The sequence below is a fragment of the Drosophila novamexicana genome, unplaced genomic scaffold, assembly GCF_003285875.2.
Source record: "Drosophila novamexicana strain 15010-1031.04,08,12 unplaced genomic scaffold, DnovRS2.1 tig00000877-arrow-arrow-pilon, whole genome shotgun sequence".
Lineage (NCBI taxonomy): Eukaryota > Metazoa > Arthropoda > Insecta > Diptera > Drosophilidae > Drosophila > Drosophila novamexicana.
In genome coordinates this window covers 1349739-1369259 of record NW_020824831.1, presented here as the reverse complement: position 1 = coordinate 1369259, position 19521 = coordinate 1349739, and the positions used below count along the sequence as shown (strand labels likewise).

Here is a 19521-nt window from a genome sequence, read left to right as displayed (position 1 = left end):
GTATATGCCAAATCGCAAGGTTCTATTACCATGAGTTTTTTTTTGTCAACTTCGAGGGGAATGAAAGATATTCAGGCGGATATGCTTCTTAATCGGGTTTTATCGATATTGTAAGATCGAAAAAAAATTGCTATTTATTTCAAATTGCAAATCTCTAGCTTTTATAGTTTCTGAGATCGACGATCACTGAGATAAGCAGGCAAGAATAAATACATCAGATGAGGTCAAAAATGATTCTTGTGCTTTGTGATATTTATGTGCCCTGCTCAGGAGGTCCTTAGTACAGGTGCCTCATGTGAAAGTGGCTAATTGGCAATCGTGTTACCTGATCTCTACAAAGTATTATAAAAAGAGGTGTCTGTTGAGATTTCAAATAAAATCTGCAGGCGAGAATGTCTTGCAGATATTGAATACATGTAACGTTGCTCGATCTCGTTGTTTTATAAAGCTTGCCTAATAAAGCATTAACTAATAATAATAGGTTTTGATAAGCTCAAGAAGGTGTTAATAAGCAGTACACATTCAGATTAGGGCTTGCTGTGTAATTTGTGCTAAGAGTTCAATAACTTGATAATGTATGTGAACTTTATGGCTATAAGCCCGTTTGTTAGGGTTTAGTTATTGATATTTGTGTATAAAATATTTAGAAAATTCAAACAAATTGTCGTGACATTAATTTATTATTAAACTTTTTCGCAATTCATTTATGATTAATAAAGAGTAAAATAAAAACGACAACACTTGACAGGTGGTTTTTTGCCTAGTTTAAACTTTATTTGCATGTTAATATCAGCGATTTAATTGCCTTTCATTGTTTACATTGTTCAGCTTAATTGCGGCTTTAATTGGCCATAATGGCACGCGGCTAAGTCCAATGTGGCGACCTTAGACCGGCTAAATGAAGGCGAAGTGAAAATTGAAGAGAGCAGATAAAAAGCGAGCTGAAAGCGGATGTCAATACACATTCGCCAACAAAAAGATACAAATTTATCTTAACGGCAACATGAGCGTTTTTTACGTTTATTTTATATATAGATAAACGTTTTTTTGTGTTGCCCTTTTCGTGTCTTGGCCTTTACCTTTTTCACGCACTGCTTTCTCATACTTTGGGGTCACATTTACATTTACAAAATGTTGCAACGCTCGCGACACTTTCTCTTTTTGGGTTTTTACTTAACATAAATCGCATCAAAACAAAGGCATGGCTAACAAAATATAAATAAAATCGTATTGCCAAAATGAGCGAGCGCTTTAATTGCATCGGCTGGCATAAATTAGCGCCAGTTGGCCGTCATTCCAATCAAATTTTGCGTCTCTCTATGGAAAATTTGATACCTCATAAGGTAGACATAGAAATTCACCACGGTTTAAGACAAACAAAAAAAAATGAAAGGAGAGAGAGAGATTCTCTGCCCTGTTGTTAAGTACTTTTGGCTTTGCATCACAACAGTTTTGGCGTTCAGTTGCTGTTGCTTGTTTTCACAGTTGTTGCTGCCTCTGCTGTTTGCTACAACAGCAAGAACAATAGCATAACATACAGCAACACTGACAGCTCAAAGCAGCTGCGCCGCGCAGCATTTTCAGAGCAGCGAGAGCAATTTATTTTTAGCAGCAGCAGCGAGAGCAACACAACGAGAGCGCTCTTCAAAACCACAGAGACGGCGATAGCGATACAGAGAGAAAAAGAGTGAGAGCGAGAGTGTGCGCGCAAAGTGCACGTATGCAGGCCGCTGATGCTGAGCAAATTAAATGAAATGCTAATTACAATAGGTAAGGGGATTTTTTGAATGCTCACCTGGTCGATCCAATGACTGTCTGCGACTCATTGGCAAAAATTTTTGAGCCTTGTTTAATGCTTCGGGACAGACAATTGATGTTTAAAATTGAACTGAAAATTGTATTGCTTCATTTGTGTTGCTGCTCGTTGTCTTCTTCTTCCTCTTCTCCTTGTTGCTTTACCGTTGCTATTGCTTTTAACTTTCTTTGCTTATGCTGCTGCTTATTCAATTCTATACACTAAAAACACATACGCACACACACAGACACAGACAAATACACATTTTACTGCATAGATTGCATTGACTGTTGACCATACTTTCTTTTCACATAGAATTTGCGCGCAACGAGACACGCGGACTAAATTGATGTAAATAAATATATATATATATATATATCTGTATAACTTTGTTTTATTTATGTATGTACATATGTACGCAGATTGACGCTGGGGCGCCAGCGGCATAAGCACTCGCAATTTGGTATGTGGTGTTTTGATTGTTGTTGTTCTTGTTGCTGCTGACTTTTGTTATGTATTTTATTTATTTGAAAACAACTCGCAACACCCGCATACACCAGCGCATATAAACACATATATTCACATACACACACACACACTCACACTCGCGCGTCACGTCAATGAACGCAGCAGCTCGTTGTTGTTGGCTTTGATGTCGTCGTCGTCGTCGCCGTAGTAATCACGAAATAACGCTTTTTACGCATATTTCTCAATGAATTTAAGCACTTGTCACTGCATGCGCATTTAATAGATGTTTATTTACACTTGTGCAATATTTTTGTAAATTTAAAACACCGATATTTTGCGTTTATTTTTTTCAATTTTATTTGTTACGCACGCACGAGCGTTTACACGAGCCATATGACGAGACCCGCCGACGAACAAAGGGAAAATGCTGAATGTGAAAAATGTCAAACATTTGAGAGCGAACAGACTTAAAGTCTGCGACGTGTGAGTCGCATACGAGTAGGCGGGATGGCTGGATGTTCTTGCTCTGCTGCGAACTACTGTCGTCTCACTCACGCGCCCTTTTTTGTGGTAGAGAAGAAAAAAACCAAAACGAAACGAGAGATTTACGAAATTCACAAAACACGCTACCAATATTTTGTTGCTTATGTAGAGTCTTTATGCCGCTGACACTCTTCATTGCACTTTGTTATTAGCAATTGCAGGCTCTCTTAAATGTTGTCTTAGCACTATTTTTGACATTCTCGTTGCAATAATTTCCCGCACTTTTCCACACTCGCAGTGCAGCACTTGGCACTTAAAATACACTTTTTATCTGTGTGTGCGTGCAAGCATTTTGCAGCTGCTCCATCTGACATTCACAATGTGACGTTGCCAGACTGGCGACATGTTACCATACTGCAACTGGCTTTTTCGATAAATAATTTATTGCACTGTCACAATAAAAAATCGCTTGATAAATCCAGATTATCTGACGTCAAAAGTCGCGCACAAAATGTAGCTCTCAGTGTTTATTGACAAGAAAAGCAATACTTGCATGAACAACTAATATTTAAACAAACAATCGAGTATGTTCAATAACAGCTGTACGCTGTTATGGTCATGTTATAGCTCCTGCTATCAACTGTTATCGCACTCTCACAATAACAAATCGGTTGAAAATTACTATCGGCCGCATATAGGCGGAGAATTAGCGTTTCTTTTGATCACAATATTTTTTTTTTGATTTGGTTCCATAATTAGGCGAGAAGGTGAAGTTGAGCGTAGCCAAGAACAAAGGGACTGCGATCAAAACACCATGCTGCGGGCGATAGGCAAACGGGACAGGGACATATTCGACGAGGTATGGCCAGAGAAAAGAAAAATTGTTCTCAAGCTGCTGCGCCAGGAGACGGTATCGCAGCTCGAATGGCAGGATCTCTTCTTTGGCGTACACTTCGTGTGCCTGTGGGACGAGAAGGGAGCCTCCAAAATCTATGACGGCCTCCAGCAGGACATTGTCGAATTCATTGTGCAGGCTCAGTCCAAGGTACAGGCGCAGCGGGGCGAACAGGCGCTATTGGCCACCTACATTGTGGAATGGCGTAAATTCTTCACACAGTCCAATTACCTGCCGCTGCCATTTCGTCAGTTGGAACAGTCGCCACAGGTAAAACCCGCGTCCAGTTCCAGCTCCACATCGTCATCAACCTCCGCTGGCGGTGGCGCATCCACCTCGAATGCCGCTGCCTCCACCAGCAATCAAGCATCCTTAAGCAGTTCCTCCGCAAAGGCCTCAACATCGGCAGCGGCGTCTAATGCTGCTTCCACTAGCGTTGGCGCCGCTAGCAATTCCGCCACAGCTGCTGCCTCAAGCTCCAAGAAGAGTCCCACCGAGGACAGTCCGGTTCGCAAGCTAATGCTCGATTCGTGGAACAAGCACATTTTTCACGACATCAAGGATCGCCTGCAAGAGTCAGCCATGAAGATTGTCCATGCCGAACGCAATGGCGACGCCTACGATGCCCAACTGGTGGTCGGGGTGCGTGAAAGCTATGTTAATCTGTCCTCGAATGCAGAGGACAAGTTGGAAATCTATCGGGAGTATTTTGAGAAGGCCTATTTGAAGGCCACCGCGGACTTCTATCGGCTTAAATCCGCCGAGCAGCAGCAAGAGAATGGCGTGCTGGCCTACATGAAATACGCGGACGCCAAGCTGCGCGAGGAGGAGGTGCGCGCCAAGCGTTACCTGGAACCTAGCAGCTTCAACATACTTACATGCCGTCTGGTCAAGGTGCTAATTGTGGATCACCTCAATTCGATCATAGCCGAGTGCCCGGCGCTGATACGTGATTACGAGACGGAGCGTTTAAATCTAATGTTTCGCCTAATGGATCGCGTGCTGGACGGGGAGGGCGTCGAGGCAATGATGGGCGATCTGCAGCGGCATATCAAGTCCGCCGGCCTAGCTGACATGCAGTCCGCCTCGGAGATCATTACTCAGGACTCGGAAAAGTACGTGGAACGACTGCTGGAGCTCTTCAATAAGTTTAGCGATCTGGTGCGCAATGCGTTCAACGATGATCCGCGCTTTCTCACTGCCCGCGACATTGCCTTCAAGATGGTGGTCAACGACACCAGTGTGTTCAAAATGGAGCTGCCCACAAGCATTGCCAATCGAGGCGTCAAATACACAGCGCCGGAAAGCAAATGCCCTGAGCTGCTGGCCAACTACTGTGACATGCTGCTCAGGCGCACGCCTCTGAGCAAACGCCTCACCAGCGAGCAGATCGATGCACGTCTACGGGATGTGCTGCTCGTCCTAAAGTATGTGAACAACAAGGATGTCTTTATGCGCTACCACAAGGTGCACTTGACGAGACGGTAAGTGCTAAAAAAATATCCTTGGAGCACTGCAGCCAAAGCTAGATTAGAGCAGAAATAGGCTAGACATGATATCCAAGACCAAGCAGTCATCATTTAAACAAAGTGAAAAAACTCTGGCACGAAATGGGAAACGAATTCGTCTATTTGTTTCTTTGCAGAAATTTCACATTTTAAAGTCATCTTTATAAAAACTTGGCACAGTCCTGTATTTTTCCTGCAGGCAGATCAGACTTCTATGTCTATACTAATATATACATACATGTACAGACTTAATATATGATATATATATATAATATGCTGACATAGAACGATCTGCTGAACTTTTAATTATTGAATGACAATCGCTTCTAATCGAACCCAAACTAATTATTCTTTCTCGAAAATAAATTGGATAGAATACAGTCAGTTAGGACAAAGAGTTTTAAGATATCATCTATGTAATCCATTCCCTATGATCTGGGTGTGGGCTTATCCAGATTTACAACTAATTTTACTGGTTTGTAGTTTAATCCTTGGCACAAGTGCCGATAGTGAAAAGGAGGAGGACATTGTTGAATGGTTGCGCGAGGTGGGCATGCCCGCAGACTATGTCAACAGGCTGGCACGCATGTTCCAGGACATTAAGGTAAGTTTCAACCAATATATAATACGCCCAGCTGTTTTATTAAAAATACCTATTCCGTGCGTCCGCAACAAAAACAGGTGAGCGAGGATTTAAATACTCAATTCCGTAACTCTATAAGCCGGCATGATGCCATCAATATAAAAATACTCAATGCTGGCGCCTGGGCGCGCTGTTCGGAGCGTGTCTCAGTTTCGCTGCCCATCGAACTAGAGGACTATATACCCGATGTTGAGGAGTTTTACAAGAAAAAGCATTCCGGCCGTAAGCTGCAATGGTATCATCACATGAGCAATGGCACCATCACATTCGTTAACAATTTCGGTCGCTACGATCTCGATGTGACTACATTTCAAATGGCTGTGCTCTTTGCCTGGAATCAGCGGCAGCACGACAAGATCTCCTATGAGAATCTACGTCTAGCCACCGAGCTGCCCGGTTAGTAAAGAATTGCAACTATACTGCGGAAAACGACTTAAACTTCATTATTTTATTTTTCAACAGATCCCGAACTGCGACGCACTTTATGGTCGCTGGTCGCCTTTCCTAAGATCAAAAAACAAATCTTGCTTATGGAGCCAGCAGCCATTAGTTCGCCCAAAGATTTTGCCGAGAACACCATGTTCTATATCAATCAGGAGTTTGCCATTGTCAAGAATGGCAAATCTCAACGGCGCGGCAAGGTATGTTATATATGTCAAAACCATCTGCTCTAGATGTTACTAAAGCATTGATGTTTACGGTCGCAGTTAAATCTAATTGGACGGCTACAATTGAGCACGGAACGTTCGCAGCAGGAGGATAATCAGTCTATTGTGCAGCTGCGCATATTGCGCACCCAGGAGGCAATAATTAAGATTATGAAGGTGCGCAAACGCATGAACAATGCGGCGCTGCAGGTGTGTTAAGATTTATAAGAAAATCATTTGCTCAACTTAATTATTAAACCGTCTTAAATGCTTGCAGGCGGAGCTGATTGACATACTGAAGAACATGTTCCTGCCATCCAAGAAGATGATTAAGGAGCAGCTTGAATGGCTCATTGAGCACAAGTATATGAGACGCGACGACGATGACATCAACATGTTTATTTATGTGGCCTAACTGTGATGGCCTTTGCGTCCTTGCCGACTAACCATTCCCACTCCTGACCCACAACCTAGCCACAGCCAGCCTCCAATCCTTACACTTATGATCATCATTTCTCAATTAGTTGCGTGCTCAAAGCGCGCTCTCTCTCTCTCTCTCTCTCTCTCTTATACATATATATATCTCAGTCACCCATTTTTATGGGATCCTAGTTTGTTATGTTGACATTACGTCCTGGGCAGCGTTTTTGAAATTGAAAAAATTGCTTTTCTCCTATTTGTATGTTTTTGTTTTGTGTAAACGCGTAATTATTTTTTATATTCGCCTATTGGCAGCTCTGTTTAACGTCTTAGGTATTATATATACTGCATGTAGCCGCCCTCAGATAACGATTACAATTAACGCTAATCTATATAGCAGAAAAAAAACCTTTTGATGTTTTCTACGTTTGTATGTAGTCATTGTTTATGTTGTGCATTTTGAGTTATTGCTTAGGTAATTTTGTAAAGTCTCCTTACGTGTGGCAAACACTCACAATCACACACTACACCCACACACGCCCCGCAACCTACACACATCCATTGGCATGTAGGGTTTGACTTTAGAACAAGTTGAATCCCTGCAAAGACACCGAAACATACGAAAGCAAAACTAAAACTAGAATAGCAATATTATATGTTTAAGTTAATGAAATTATAAAGCATATAAATTGTATTTTAAATAAATTAAGTATAAATACTAGACACCGATATCTTGGATGTGAATAAAACATATGGCAGATGTACGAGATAAAAGTCGGATGTACGACATAATTTTCGCCTGTTTTTCTTCTAATAGCTATAATTTGTAGATAGATATTGAAAACAAAATTTTACTTGGGGTAGTTAGCTTTATTTTATATGTATAGAAAAAATTATAGTAGCAATCGTTTCTTTCTATGGCAGCTTTATGTATATATGACTTGTAAGCCACAATCATGTCTAGGTATTTTTAAAAGAAAACTTCATGGGTTTTTGTCATTATTTTTCTCGATAGGAAGCCGAAATATTTACTGCCTGCAGCAAAATAACGGATGTTTGCCAATTAGGATTAAGATAATAAAATCTATAATGGCAAGAATTAAGAATAGATAGTCTAAAAAGGTAAAAGTCAATTCTAATACCATTTAAAAATATTGATAAATTTCGTCAGATTATATGATTAACCCAAAATTAAAATTTTAATTTATTATCTGCTATTTTCATAAGATCTAGCCATCGTGCTGACTACAGTAAAAACCCATATCTTATAAGGTCTTAGAACTGGTGATCCTAAAAAGATTACAGTTGTACGATAATATTTACAGTTTGAAAGCCTTTAAACCAATCTCGAAAGATCTTTTCTAGCCGTGTCAGCTGTTATTGCAACGTGAAATTTGGCCGACTCTCACAAATTGGAAATAAAATGCAGACAAGTTCTTGACTCTGTTGCTTAATGTTTTGCATTTTATTGTTGCCGTATTATAAATATACAAAAACCTGAAAAGCAACAAAAATTTAAAAGAAAATTCTCATGTAAATGCACACAAAATAAAATATAAAAGGTTGAGACAATACAGTGAGTATGAAAAAACCAAACTTATTAAAATAGAAATAAAATGACAAATTTACATAGATTTCAGCAGCTGCAATCGGAGACACTTAAAACTAAATTGGACCAAGGACTACACGACTACATGACAAACAAAATACTTTGCTTTATGTGGATGCACATACTTAACTTAACTAAACTAATGCGAGTGGCACTACGAGCTAAGTATATATATAAATATATATATATGTCGATGTACTTATAATACTATGCTTATTACTAAAGCTACTAGACTATGCTCAAATACTATTGAAGCGACATGGTGTGCACTGGCGGCTGCATCTATCTGCGCTTGCGGCCCTTTTTATAGCCCTTGCCATACCAGCCGGCCTGGGTGCGGGCCAGTTTGCGTGGAAAACTGTGGCTCAGCTGCATTCGACGTTTGGCCGTCTCGGCGGCAGCTATGTGCGCCAGTGAGATGTTCTCATCGTAGTCATCGTCATCGTCGCTGGTCGGACAGCATTCGCAGACGACAAAGCGCCCGCTGCGCGCCCTTTTCTTATGCTTGCGCTGGCTAAGATGCCAACGACGATAGAACTGGCACTCGAGCTCGGCATAGCTATCAAAACAGAACTCGCAGCTGGCGGCGGAGCGATTCATGGCAAAGTTCGGCACCACTTGCAAGTTCCAGATGTTGAGATCAGATGGCGGCGGTATCAATATGCTGTGCAGGCCCGAATACGCATACTTGGCATCATACCAGCTGGGCAGCTGACGGAGCAGCTCGTGATCGCTGTGGCGTCGTAGCAAATCCATTTGTGCCATGGCAAACTGTTCTTCTTCCTCGACCACATCTCTGTCCTCATCATCGCCGTCGTCGTCGTTTTCTGTGGTGGATTCTGCAGAGCAGGTGGCGCTGTCGCTTTGCAGATTCAGCGACTGCAGTGATGGAGGCAGAACGAGCTGCGGCTGAATCTGGGGCTGTACAAAGGGCGTGTATAGCGGCGCACCAATTGGCACCAGCGGCGGCAGCTGCACTGGTGGCAAGCTGCCCAGACATTCCAAGCGCGGCTCTAGTCGCAACTCCACAGGCAACAGGCACAGACCCGGACAGCTATTTACATCCGCAAAGGATTTCTGTATGGTGACTAGTCTCGGCAGTTCCATGAGACCATTTTTGTGCTGGTGCCCATTTGTGGCTTCACTTGGCGGCTCCGACTTGAGCGTCAGCGGCTCCAGCTTGGGGACCACCTCCTGCTTGGGGACCACTTCCTGCTTGATGCATTTAATTTCCAGACTAGTTTCAATCAGATCATCATCAACTTTCGTTTCCTGCTTCAGCTCGCACATAGTCAACGTTTCCGTTTCAGTCTTCACTTTGTTGTCCGTTTCAGTTTTCAGCTGAAGTATACGCTCCGGCTTCTCTTCCTCAGCGCTATCATTTGGCATTGGCACATACTTTTGCCGCATCTCCAAATTGGTCTTGATGCGCCGTCCATTTTTGATAGGCGTACGTATGCGTGGACCACGGCCAATGGGCAAATCGCTGTAGCTATCGCCGGAAATGGTAGAGTCCTGCGTCTCCTCGGTTGTCGTCGTACAGGATTGTGTATCACCCGCCTCCTCCTCGTCGGCATTCTTTAGTAATGGCTGTGTTAGTGTATGCAGCTCCTCGGGCATTAGCAGCGTGGCATGCGCAAAAATTGGATCCTTCTCCTTGCTGTAGACGGGCACCGTTATGTTGAGCAGACGCATGAGCTGCGCCATGACGCTATCGCACTTGCCATTAATCTTGATGCTGGCTATATTATCCTTGGGCGTCCACTGTAGATTTACCACGCAAATCTTGGCGCGCTGCCGTTGCGGCTTGTCCATCTGCCAGAGCCAGGTGTATTTCTTAAGCACTTTCAGACTAGAGCCCAAACAGAGTATAACATCCGCTCGCTCCGCGTGCTGCGTGGCCCCATCCCAGTTCAGGGGCCACTTCACATTGCCTCGCTCACCGAAGTGCACGATGGTATCGTAGAGCGGCTCCGAGCACCTGTGGCATAGCCGATGCGTCTTATGGCAGTAGCGTGCCGTCATCTCGGTCACGTCGAACTGGCGCCAGTAGACTGCATTCGGTTTGCAGTGCTTGCACACCTCCACATACATGTTACCATGTATTTCGGAGAGTGAATGTCGCGGCAGGCCGGAGCGCAGGTGCAAGCCATCGCAGTTCTGCGAGACAACGTGCCGCAGCAGGCGGCGCCGATGCAGCTCGTAGAGCGCCATATGCGTATAGGTGGGATTGGCGCTGGACAGATCGTGCTCCCCAATATCCTTGCCCTTCTGAAGCAGGGTCCAGATGCCCTTGCTGCCACGATAATCGGGAATCAGAGCAGATGTGCTGATGCCGGCACCCGTATAACATATTAAATGCTTTGCTTGCGATATGATATTGGCCAGCTGCTCGACCTTAGCCTCGATAACGTGCGGCTCGTCCTCCTTCTCGACAACCCGCTCTTTGTATATCTCAATGCGCTCCTTGCGCTTCTTTGTCGTTTTCACAATATCCGGATGCTTTTCCAGAAATTGCCGATCCTCGGCGGTGCGCAGCGAGTCACATTTGCGTAAAATCAGCGAGACCTGCACCAGTTTTATTTATATTAGTGCCAATCAATAATGCATGCTCTTATAGTACGCACATCCATACTTATACATATGTACATACATATATACATATAAATATTCACATGCAAGTCACAAACGACGCACACACACACACACAGACAGACACCCGCACATGTTCGCTAATTACCTTTCGCATAGCATCCTTTCGTCGCCGTTTCTCATTATCTTTCTTAGCCGGATTCATTTTGGCTCGCGTCTTATATGACTGGACCGGATCGGACATTACTGGCTGCAGCTCGTCGGGCTCCATGTTTATACCTAAGCTATTAGATTTTGGACTCAATTCTACATACATGTGTATGAATGTGCGTCGCAAACGCACGTTAAAAAGGGAAAGGAATTAACGCGCAGCGCAGTTGCAGCGCTGTTTCGGATAGCAGCACATTAGTTTTATTTGATATCTAGTTAATCGGTTACATTTTATGGGTGGTAGTTATATCGACCTCTTGGCGCGGGTTGTATTTGTTATTTTTCCACAACTGTAATTAATGTTGTTCTTTTTTTTTTTTTTTTTTTGTAAACAACAATAGTGATGGGCGATGTTTGGTGTTTCTTTTACATGTCACTGGTACTCTATAGTAGCGAATCACGCAGTCACATTGCAAGTACCAAAAATTCAGTGCTTAAACTGTGATAAATACTAGCCACGCAATTTATATTTAATAAAAACTTATTTATACAATGACGAAATCACTTTAACTTGAATTAATGTTTTTAAATTATCAATTTCACAACATTGGGTTCACTGCGTTTTTTGAGAATTAGTGCTTGGTTCATCACTAAGAATAGCCTTGCCAGATCGCTAAAAATAAAAACGAGGCGAATTTAAATCGCGCAAAAGTATGTTACATTTTATATGTTACATTAAATAAATGCTAGTTATGAGCCATAATTTGCCTAATCCAATCTAAATAGTAATGTACACGCGTATAAATACTGGGAATATTAGGTGTACCACAGGATATGCCTGCCGATGTAATACCCATCACGTGGTACATACAAGGATATTCCTTGTGGTACACAAGAATTGGTCCACCTGAGTCGCCATTACAGGTGTCCATTGCCTTTGAAGAGCCCACGCACATTTGGCTAACCGGCTCGAATCCGTGTGGATAGTCCTCGCTTCGTTCAATTACTCTGCGACATATCTGGATACAGAGACGTATTATTTCCAATACAAGCGCATAGCAGTTAATTATACCTCATCTGCAATACGATCCAATTTTACTTTTATCAGTTTAGGCGATGACTTGCCCGCTAAGCTAGTGCTGCCCCAACCTACAGCTATGAAGGAGTCCAAGTTTTCGCCATTCTCGAAGGGCAGGCACGCAGGATGCTTGTATCGATCGAATTTAACAGGTTCTGCCAGTTTAATAATCCCAATATCATTGTATAGGTCCGAGCTCGTAAACTGTGGATGGCGAAAATAGTCAGCCACAGCGTAGTTCTTGGGCGACGCATCCTCTTGATCATTATCCAAATCCAGATCGCCCAAGCGAACCACATTTACCTCCCCCCTGAGTAAAGTAAATTCTATGTGAATAACGCACGCTGTGTCCACAACTACTTACTGTTCCGACTCAAGGCAATGGGCGGCGGTCAGCACGAATTTATTACTGATGAGTGTGCCGCCGCAAAACCAATCAATCGTGCCCAGCTGCTGATGGCGGCGTCCCAGGCGCGCCATATGGGGAAACTCCTTGGGATCGGCGGGCTGTCCGCCGACAATCAGTGGCGTATATGTGAGACAATTATCGATTGTCTCGTACATGATGGGCGCATTGGGAAACAGAAAGCTGTAGCCCACCTGCTCCTCAAAGACGGCCTTCTTCAAGCTGGTGCAGGCTGTCGATGCGAGAGGAGCTTGGACAAACGCATCATGATGATCGTATTAGCTACTTACAGCTGACAATTTGGTTGTTTTGCGCCAAGGTCTGAGGAAATGGCTGCAGACCCAGCACAAGAAGAAGCACATATATGCACATTTTGTTCAATTTTAATTTGTTTATCAAACACACAATTGGCACGTTGTCAACCGGTTTGCCGACAACAAACGCCTCGAACTTGGCAGCAGACTAAAACCGCGCTCTCTGGACAGGTTTACAGTTGCCTAACACCCGCACACACAAACACACACACTGCTGGAGCTGGCATAGCGCTGACCAGTGATCAGTAATCAGCTGCTTGGCATGTCTTCGTCAGATGCCTTTTATAGAAAACAATTGCTGGATCGATTTGTTGCGCATACGCCGTGTTGACCCACTGAAGGGTCAAATTTAATTATTCCCAGTATCGATTCAATTGAATTGTTAATTAAAATGTTGAAATCCCGGTTAAGCTATCTTGTTTCCACGAATCTCAAGAAATATTTTCAATTGTCTGCTTAATCCAATCCAAGTAGGTATGCACACGCGTATATAGACTCGGCATGTTGGGCGTGCCGCAGCCAAATCCTATTGAAGTGATACCCATGACATGATGCATGCACGGATACTCCTCATGATAGATCAACACCGGACCGCCAGAGTCACCGGTGCAGGTATCGTTGGTGTCAGTGGAGCCAATGCACATCTGTGTGCTCGCATTAAAACCATTGGGCAGGTTATTAATATCGTCAATCTCTGGACATTTCAAATGAAACCCTTCGAGCTTTGCCTTTCTCAATTTGCTGGAATCCGTGCCGGCAAATGTGGTCTGACCCCAGCCGGTGGCAATGAAGCTGTCATAGCGATTGCCATCATTGAAGGGCAGGCAGGCGGGATGCTTATATACGCTGAAACGCACTCCACGATCCAATTCAATGAGAGCTATATCATTATACATTATTGGGTACTTGTAGCTCGGATGCTCTGTCGTGTTGCGCACACCAAAGTCTTCGGGCTGTGCATCATCCTTGTCGCTGTCAAAGTCCAGCTCTCCCAGGCGCACTACATTGACCGGACCGCTGCAATAGGAGTTAGGTATAGCCAAGGAATTGATGAGTCCTCATCACCCACCTTGGCGAGTAGAGGCAGTGAGCTGCAGTGAGCACCAGGCGATTGCTTATCAAAGTGCCTCCACAGAACCAGCTAGTGTTATTGTCGCTGTTGCGATTACCCAAGCGCGCCATATGCGGGAATTCCTTTGGTTCCGCATTCTGGCCACCGGATATCAGTGGCGTGTAACTGTGGCACGTGTCGAAGGTCTTATTGATGATAGGCGCGTCATGCACTAAAAAACTGTAGCCATCCTCTAGATCAAAGACGCTCTTCTTGTACCGGGTGCAAGCTGTTAGAGAGACAGAGAGACAAGAGAGAGAGAGAGAGAGAGAGAGAGAGAGAGACATTAGCCAGAATATATATGTATGCTCCATGGCCGTGCTTACAGCTGACTATATCCGAATCTTGGGCAAATATCAAACGCTCGGTCAAGTTGAAAATCAGCAACGCCAGTCCAAACGCTTTCCATTGAAAAGCGCCTTTTAAATAGTTCTTGATTTGCATTTTTAACGCTCAGCCGCTAATTACACCCGACTCCAAACTGGGTGCACGCCCAACTGCATAGAGAACATGGAGAGATTCTTCTGATTTGAGCGTTTTGATTTCAGGAAATGTAAATATACCAAGCGCACTCTCGCTTGATGATAAGATGAGAATCTTGTTTCTAGCATCGCCTATATAATAATATTAATTATTTATAGTTGTTTATGCATACATACATATGTATATGTATATGGCCATGCGATCGGTTGTTTATATTCATTTATTTCCATATTTTTGATCGTACATGCCTACAGGCTGTGGGATTTCCCGCAGTAAAAGCGTATATATAGATTTATATGAATAGAATATGCAAAACAAGCTCTCGCGAAACAAATCGCCAATTTCTTGCTAAGCCAATGATTGCACAATAATTCTTGAAATAATGCCGTGCTGCATTGTTAGAGTTTATTGAATACAAATTCAGTTACTGTTTGCCATCTCCTGCTTGATCCAATCCAAGTAAAAGTGCACGCGCGTGTAGATACTGGGCACATTGCCTGTGTCGCAGCCAATGCCCACTGAAGTGACGCCCATGACATGGTACATGCACGGATACTCGTCATGATAGTTCAACACCGGACCGCCGGAGTCGCCGTTGCAGGTGTCCTTGTTCTCAGGGGAACCAATGCAGAGCATTGTGCTCACATTGTATCCATTGGGCAGCTCATTTAAATTAGTCGTTGCGAGGCATTCGGTGCCAAAGTTCTTAAGCTGCACTTTCAGCAGCTTTGTGGACTCTTTGCTGGCGGCAAACCTCTGGTGGCCCCACCCAATGGCAATGAAATTCTCGCTGTCTTGGCCATCATGGAAGGGCAGGCAAGCGGGATGCTTATAGACGCTAAAACTGACAGCACGATCTAGTTGCAACAGGGCGATATCATTATAGAGAATCGTATAATTGTAGCCCGGATGCTCGATTATCTTCTGCACTCCAAAGTCCTCGGGCTGTGCATCATCCTTATCGCTGGCAAAGTCCAATTCACCCAAGCGCACCACATTGATTGCACCCCTACAAAAAAAGAAAAGATTTAAAGAAAATTTGTGCCAATAAATCAGTTTTCATTACGCACCTGGTCGAGTAGAGACAATGGGCTGCGGTAAGCACCAAGCGCTTGCTTATCAAAGTGCCGCCGCAAAGCCAGTTGGTTTTATTGCTACTGTCGCGATTGCCCAAACGGGCCATGTGAGGGAATTCCTTGGGTTCGGCGGGTGTTCCGCCGACTATTAGCGGCCGAGAGCCATGACAGGAATCAATAGTCTCCCATTGAACAGGCGCATTTGCGAATAAGAAACTGAACGGTACGCGCTCTTCAAAGATGTCGCGCTTCAACTGCGTGCAAACTGCAGATATCAAGTGTTGCTTAGTTTATACAAAGATATCAGATGACAATATTTACACTGCTTTAGTGCTGGATCCGGAGCTTGGCCGAGTGCAAAAGACACCTGCACCACAATAGTAAGCAACACACAAGCAGCTTTAATCAGTGCCATTATAATATCAGCATCAGTTGTTTTGCGACACTTTGAACTTTATTTAAACAAGATTCGAGAGCGACTGATCAATACGAGTCGAAACAATTGATCAACTCGCTGAATGATACGCTGGCGAGCAAAAGTATTTACATAATTCTCTCGGGCGCTCTCGGAGCTGTCGTGTTACGAGTCATAATGCCTTTACCATGCATTGAGCCTAAGGTCCCAATCAGATCTTATGTGTGAGCTTATTAATGTATGCACACATACAAAGTTTATAAAAATTATTAAACAAGGTCTTAAGTTATGTTACGATTAACCATACTTAAAAGCACTTTCGCATCAGTTGAAATGTATGCCAGCCGAATTGAAAGCCAACAAGAGGCGCATAAACTCATCAATGTCCATAGATCTGGCCCGTGAGCCACTTACGCCCTGTTCCTCCAGTATGCTCATGACCTTCTCCTGCATGTTAAAGTTCTCCTCAACTTGCTAAAAATGAAAAGAAATAACAATTAAAATAGACCATAAATGATTATCTGAGCATGACTCACCTCATTCCTTAACGAACGATACAATTTGTAGTTCTTCTCCAGCATTTCAATCACAGAGTTCACTTTGAAGGTTGCCGCTAGCGTTTTGTTTTTGCGCAAAAATGCGATGCGGGTTAGGCCATCCCATTCGGTAAAATTAACGGGCGGTGGTGGATTCTTTGGCTCCAGACGCACCACACTCGACTCCACCTTGGGCGGCGGCTTGAAATTATTTTTTCCCACCTTCATTAACATGTCCACACGTGCCAACAACTGTGTATTGATGCTCAAACGGCAGTAGAGCTTGTCGCCCGGCTTGGCCACCAGACGTTGAGCAAATTCACGCTGGAACATCAGTACCGCGCAGCGAAACAGCGGACGATGAAGCAACAATTTGAAGATTAATGGCGAACTAATCTGGTAAGGTACGTTGGCTATGCACAGATCGAAGAATGGCAGATCTGCCTTCAAAAAATCTCCGATTAGCACCTGTAGTTTCGGCTGCAGAGGTGTCGCCTGTACACGCTTCTGCAGCTCCGCGGCAAGACGTGTGTCAATTTCGCAGGCAATAACCTTTTTCGCACGCTCCAGCATGCGCACAGTCATGTTGCCCGTGCCGGGACCGATTTCCAGCACCACATCTGTGGCTCGCAGTGCAGCTTTCTCCAGCATCGTAGTTATGACCAAGGGATTCTTTAATATGTGCTGTCCAAAATCCTTGTTGAAGACAATGCCTGTAAGCAATTGGTTATGCACTTGTTAGGGGAATTTGTAACATATATACACTTACCTTGCTTCTGCACCTCATTGTGTATGCGACTTTTCTTTTCTGTTTTTACTTTTGGCATGTTCAAAGTGTAAATAAACTGAATGTATTCAGTTAGTGCGGCTGCAACGTCGATTTGTTTTGCTTCGTCTGCTTTGCCTCTGATTTTTGGGTGCCATGTGCGCGGTTCAGAGTTGCATGCACTTCTGGCGTTGCCAGATCGCCAGTTGGCGCGCTTTTAAAGTACACGTTATTTTTAAAAACAAGAATTGAATTAAAAGCCGTTTAATACATTTGTATCTTTATTTATTAATTAGATCTCATTAAACCTTTACTTAACATTATAAATCAATTTTAGTAATTTAGTTTTCTTTGGTTATCATTCCTCACATCGTCTTACATTTTGTTACCATTTACTTAGTTGCTCACTGTCTTCCCTTAGTACATTTTTTTACAACATATCAACTGTTGGCTCTTTGACCTTTTTTTGTAGCTTATTAATTTTTTACTTTAAACATATTTATAAACCTTATTTATCCTTTTGTTTTTTGTCAATAAATTGTTGTCGGGCTTGGTTTTCTAAATACTTTTTCATTTTGTTTAATATTCTTTCAGTGAATAGTTTCTATTTTCAGATTTTGTTTGTCTTACATCAGTTAACGATTCAAGGTTCGCAATTTTGCTTTTTGTTATTTTATTAAATGATGTCTGTGTATAGAATCTAAATTGCAGAAGGTACATGGAAAGGTGTATCTGTAGGCGTGGCATATGACTGTGGCTATGCATATAGTAACTAAATCGATATTACAAAATGTTTCGAGCTTCAGCTTGTATATGTTAGGTCAAGCGAATCCAATTGTTTTAGTCACAATTTATTGGTTACTAAATTATATAGAAAGCTTTATTATGCTCGGCACAAAGCATTTAAAATATTAAAATCGGTTAAGCTGGCAATTTTGAGAAATAACGGCATGTCAATTGTGCTTGCTTCTTTTCAAGCTGAACTAGGCTTCAAATAAGTTGAACATGTTCACAGTCAACTCAGCCATTGCTTGGGCCTGCAGATCTACTAGTTCATATGCATAGGTCTGCTGTGGATGAGCAGTGGGTGCACTCAGTGGTTCTTCTTCTTTCAAATGCAATAGTTAGCCAGACAGAAGGTGTTACAATTTAGACTGTAGTTAAACTTTTTTCTACACTGGGCCATGTTGGCGATTTGTTGCAAAAATTGGTTTTAATGAGCTTACAGCTAACATCCCGTTTTCAACTTGTTCTGTTTGTTTTTTTTTGGTTTTTTTCTTTCGATTTTTATTAATATTTTTTATTCAGGTTACGCGTTACATTTGGTTTTGTTTTTTGTTTCTTTTTCACAATGCGCTTCAGCTGCTGCCCCTCCAGTTCGGTAACAACCAACAGTTTTGTTTCTTTTTTTTGTATTTTGTTTGCTTGTTCCTCGAGCGAGGCGGTTTCATGGGTATAAACTAATGTATGTATGGCTGGCTGGATCCGTATATAAATTTGTGATAATCTGTTGTTTTTACAACTGCAATGTCGAACTCTTTTGTTGCATCTATATAATTTTGTATATATGTTTAACATTTGTCCTGTCTTCATTTTGTTTTAGTAAAATGCTGTTTTGAGAATACTTGAGGTTAACATTTAAATGGGTAACTAGCGCTTGCGCTCTGCTTACTATTTCATATTATTATTACACATTTGGGTTTGTTATCATTACATACAAAGTTTTATCTTGTTTTTGTATATTTTTTGTTTTTAGTTAACAATGTTGCTTATAATTAGTATTCTTTGCTATATACTGCCATTTGTTGCATACAAATTTATCAAACTTAGTACTCGGCAAACAATTTGCGCTACTGTAAATGCAGCACAAGAATAGTGAGGTTCACTTTCAAAATACAATATTTTACTTGCTCTCAAATCAACAAAAATAAAAGCAAGGTTTACAAAAAACATTCAACATCGATTGATACACAAATGAAACTAACAAATTTCGATGCCATATTTATAACTGAGCCCATTGCGAAGTTCCGCTGCAGTTAAAATGGTTTCTATTTGTTGGCTTTTTTGTTGGTATATTTTTTTCATGTTTGCAAATTGTATTTGTGTTTCGAGTCTTTGGTTTTAAA

At 42.6% G+C, this 19521-nt stretch overlaps 7 protein-coding genes across 8 annotated transcripts in view; 1 reads left to right on the top strand and 6 right to left on the bottom strand.

Moving 5' to 3' along the window:
- The window catches only part of LOC115764895 (mucin-4), a 59847-nt gene extending 56615 nt beyond the window's left edge, over positions 1-3232 (bottom strand). Inside the window, 2 exon segments of the mRNA XM_030708186.1 lie at positions 1796-2136; positions 3157-3232. Coding sequence (XP_030564046.1) covers positions 1796-1826 — 31 coding nt within the window. The 5' untranslated portion in view covers positions 1827-2136; positions 3157-3232.
- Positions 3233-3413: 181 nt separating this feature from the next.
- Positions 3414-7648, top strand: LOC115764992 (cullin-5). Its single transcript, XM_030708328.1, has 6 exons — positions 3414-5125; positions 5633-5753; positions 5831-6188; positions 6255-6433; positions 6500-6649; positions 6717-7648. Exons 1-6 carry the CDS (start codon positions 3561-3563, stop codon positions 6852-6854), a joined length of 2511 nt encoding a protein of 836 aa, XP_030564188.1. The 5' UTR covers positions 3414-3560; the 3' UTR covers positions 6855-7648.
- A 724-nt stretch (positions 7649-8372) lies between these two features.
- LOC115764964 (NAD-dependent protein deacetylase Sirt7) lies at positions 8373-11542 on the bottom strand. Its single transcript, XM_030708289.1, has 2 exons — positions 11209-11542; positions 8373-11036 (listed from the first exon to the last, which is right to left on the bottom strand). The coding sequence occupies exons 1-2, from the start codon at positions 11374-11376 to the stop codon at positions 8751-8753; spliced, it is 2454 nt and encodes an 817-aa protein (XP_030564149.1). The 5' UTR covers positions 11377-11542; the 3' UTR covers positions 8373-8750.
- Positions 11543-11956: 414 nt separating this feature from the next.
- LOC115765069 (serine protease snake-like) lies at positions 11957-13237 on the bottom strand. The gene is made up of 4 exons (XM_030708444.1): positions 12985-13237; positions 12653-12926; positions 12283-12598; positions 11957-12229 (listed from the first exon to the last, which is right to left on the bottom strand). Exons 1-4 carry the CDS (start codon positions 13064-13066, stop codon positions 11957-11959), a joined length of 945 nt encoding a protein of 314 aa, XP_030564304.1. The 5' UTR covers positions 13067-13237.
- Positions 13238-13354: 117 nt separating this feature from the next.
- On the bottom strand, positions 13355-14625 carry LOC115764965 (serine protease snake-like). Its single transcript, XM_030708290.1, has 3 exons — positions 14446-14625; positions 14078-14348; positions 13355-14025 (listed from the first exon to the last, which is right to left on the bottom strand). Exons 1-3 carry the CDS (start codon positions 14561-14563, stop codon positions 13440-13442), a joined length of 975 nt encoding a protein of 324 aa, XP_030564150.1. The 5' UTR covers positions 14564-14625; the 3' UTR covers positions 13355-13439.
- Positions 14626-14976: 351 nt separating this feature from the next.
- LOC115764961 (venom protease-like) lies at positions 14977-16102 on the bottom strand. Its single transcript, XM_030708285.1, has 3 exons — positions 16000-16102; positions 15673-15943; positions 14977-15611 (listed from the first exon to the last, which is right to left on the bottom strand). The coding sequence occupies exons 1-3, from the start codon at positions 16091-16093 to the stop codon at positions 15023-15025; spliced, it is 954 nt and encodes a 317-aa protein (XP_030564145.1). The 5' UTR covers positions 16094-16102; the 3' UTR covers positions 14977-15022.
- Positions 16103-16245: 143 nt separating this feature from the next.
- On the bottom strand, positions 16246-17515 carry LOC115764962 (probable dimethyladenosine transferase). Of its 2 annotated transcripts, XM_030708287.1 has the most exons (4): positions 17399-17515; positions 16630-17342; positions 16401-16567; positions 16246-16322 (listed from the first exon to the last, which is right to left on the bottom strand). In XM_030708287.1, the coding sequence occupies exons 1-3, from the start codon at positions 17454-17456 to the stop codon at positions 16418-16420; spliced, it is 921 nt and encodes a 306-aa protein (XP_030564147.1). In that variant the 5' UTR covers positions 17457-17515; the 3' UTR covers positions 16246-16322; positions 16401-16417. The 2 variants fall into 2 exon arrangements, with proteins under 2 accessions (XP_030564147.1, XP_030564146.1); XM_030708286.1 differs by lacking the exon at positions 16246-16322 and having other exon boundaries at positions 16399-16567.
- Between the last annotated feature and the right edge of the window lie 2006 nt (positions 17516-19521).

Coding starts and splice junctions, on each gene's coding strand:
- LOC115765069 (XM_030708444.1), bottom strand. CDS start 13,066: ATGTGCATATATGTGCTTCTTCTTGTGCTGGGTCTGCAGCCATTTCCT. Junction 12,927..12,984: donor AAACAACCAAATTGTCAGCT/GTAAGTAGCTAA, acceptor TCGCATCGACAG/CCTGCACCAGCTTGAAGAAG. Junction 12,599..12,652: donor CATTGCCTTGAGTCGGAACA/GTAAGTAGTTGT, acceptor TACTTTACTCAG/GGGGGAGGTAAATGTGGTTC.
- LOC115764965 (XM_030708290.1), bottom strand. CDS start 14,563: ATGCAAATCAAGAACTATTTAAAAGGCGCTTTTCAATGGAAAGCGTTT. Junction 14,349..14,445: donor AGATTCGGATATAGTCAGCT/GTAAGCACGGCC, acceptor TCTCTCTAACAG/CTTGCACCCGGTACAAGAAG. Junction 14,026..14,077: donor CACTGCCTCTACTCGCCAAG/GTGGGTGATGAG, acceptor CTCCTATTGCAG/CGGTCCGGTCAATGTAGTGC.
- LOC115764961 (XM_030708285.1), bottom strand. CDS start 16,093: ATGGCACTGATTAAAGCTGCTTGTGTGTTGCTTACTATTGTGGTGCAG. Junction 15,944..15,999: donor GGATCCAGCACTAAAGCAGT/GTAAATATTGTC, acceptor TGATATCTGCAG/TTTGCACGCAGTTGAAGCGC. Junction 15,612..15,672: donor CATTGTCTCTACTCGACCAG/GTGCGTAATGAA, acceptor CTTTTTTTGTAG/GGGTGCAATCAATGTGGTGC.
- LOC115764964 (XM_030708289.1), bottom strand. CDS start 11,376: ATGTATGTAGAATTGAGTCCAAAATCTAATAGCTTAGGTATAAACATG. Junction 11,037..11,208: donor GAAAGGATGCTATGCGAAAG/GTAATTAGCGAA, acceptor AAACTGGTGCAG/GTCTCGCTGATTTTACGCAA.
- LOC115764962 (XM_030708287.1), bottom strand. CDS start 17,456: ATGCCAAAAGTAAAAACAGAAAAGAAAAGTCGCATACACAATGAGGTG. Junction 17,343..17,398: donor CAATGAGGTGCAGAAGCAAG/GTAAGTGTATAT, acceptor AATTGCTTACAG/GCATTGTCTTCAACAAGGAT. Junction 16,568..16,629: donor ATCGTTCGTTAAGGAATGAG/GTGAGTCATGCT, acceptor TTTCATTTTTAG/CAAGTTGAGGAGAACTTTAA.
- LOC115764992 (XM_030708328.1), top strand. CDS start 3,561: ATGCTGCGGGCGATAGGCAAACGGGACAGGGACATATTCGACGAGGTA. Junction 5,126..5,632: donor AAGGTGCACTTGACGAGACG/GTAAGTGCTAAA, acceptor ACTGGTTTGTAG/TTTAATCCTTGGCACAAGTG. Junction 6,434..6,499: donor AATCTCAACGGCGCGGCAAG/GTATGTTATATA, acceptor TTACGGTCGCAG/TTAAATCTAATTGGACGGCT.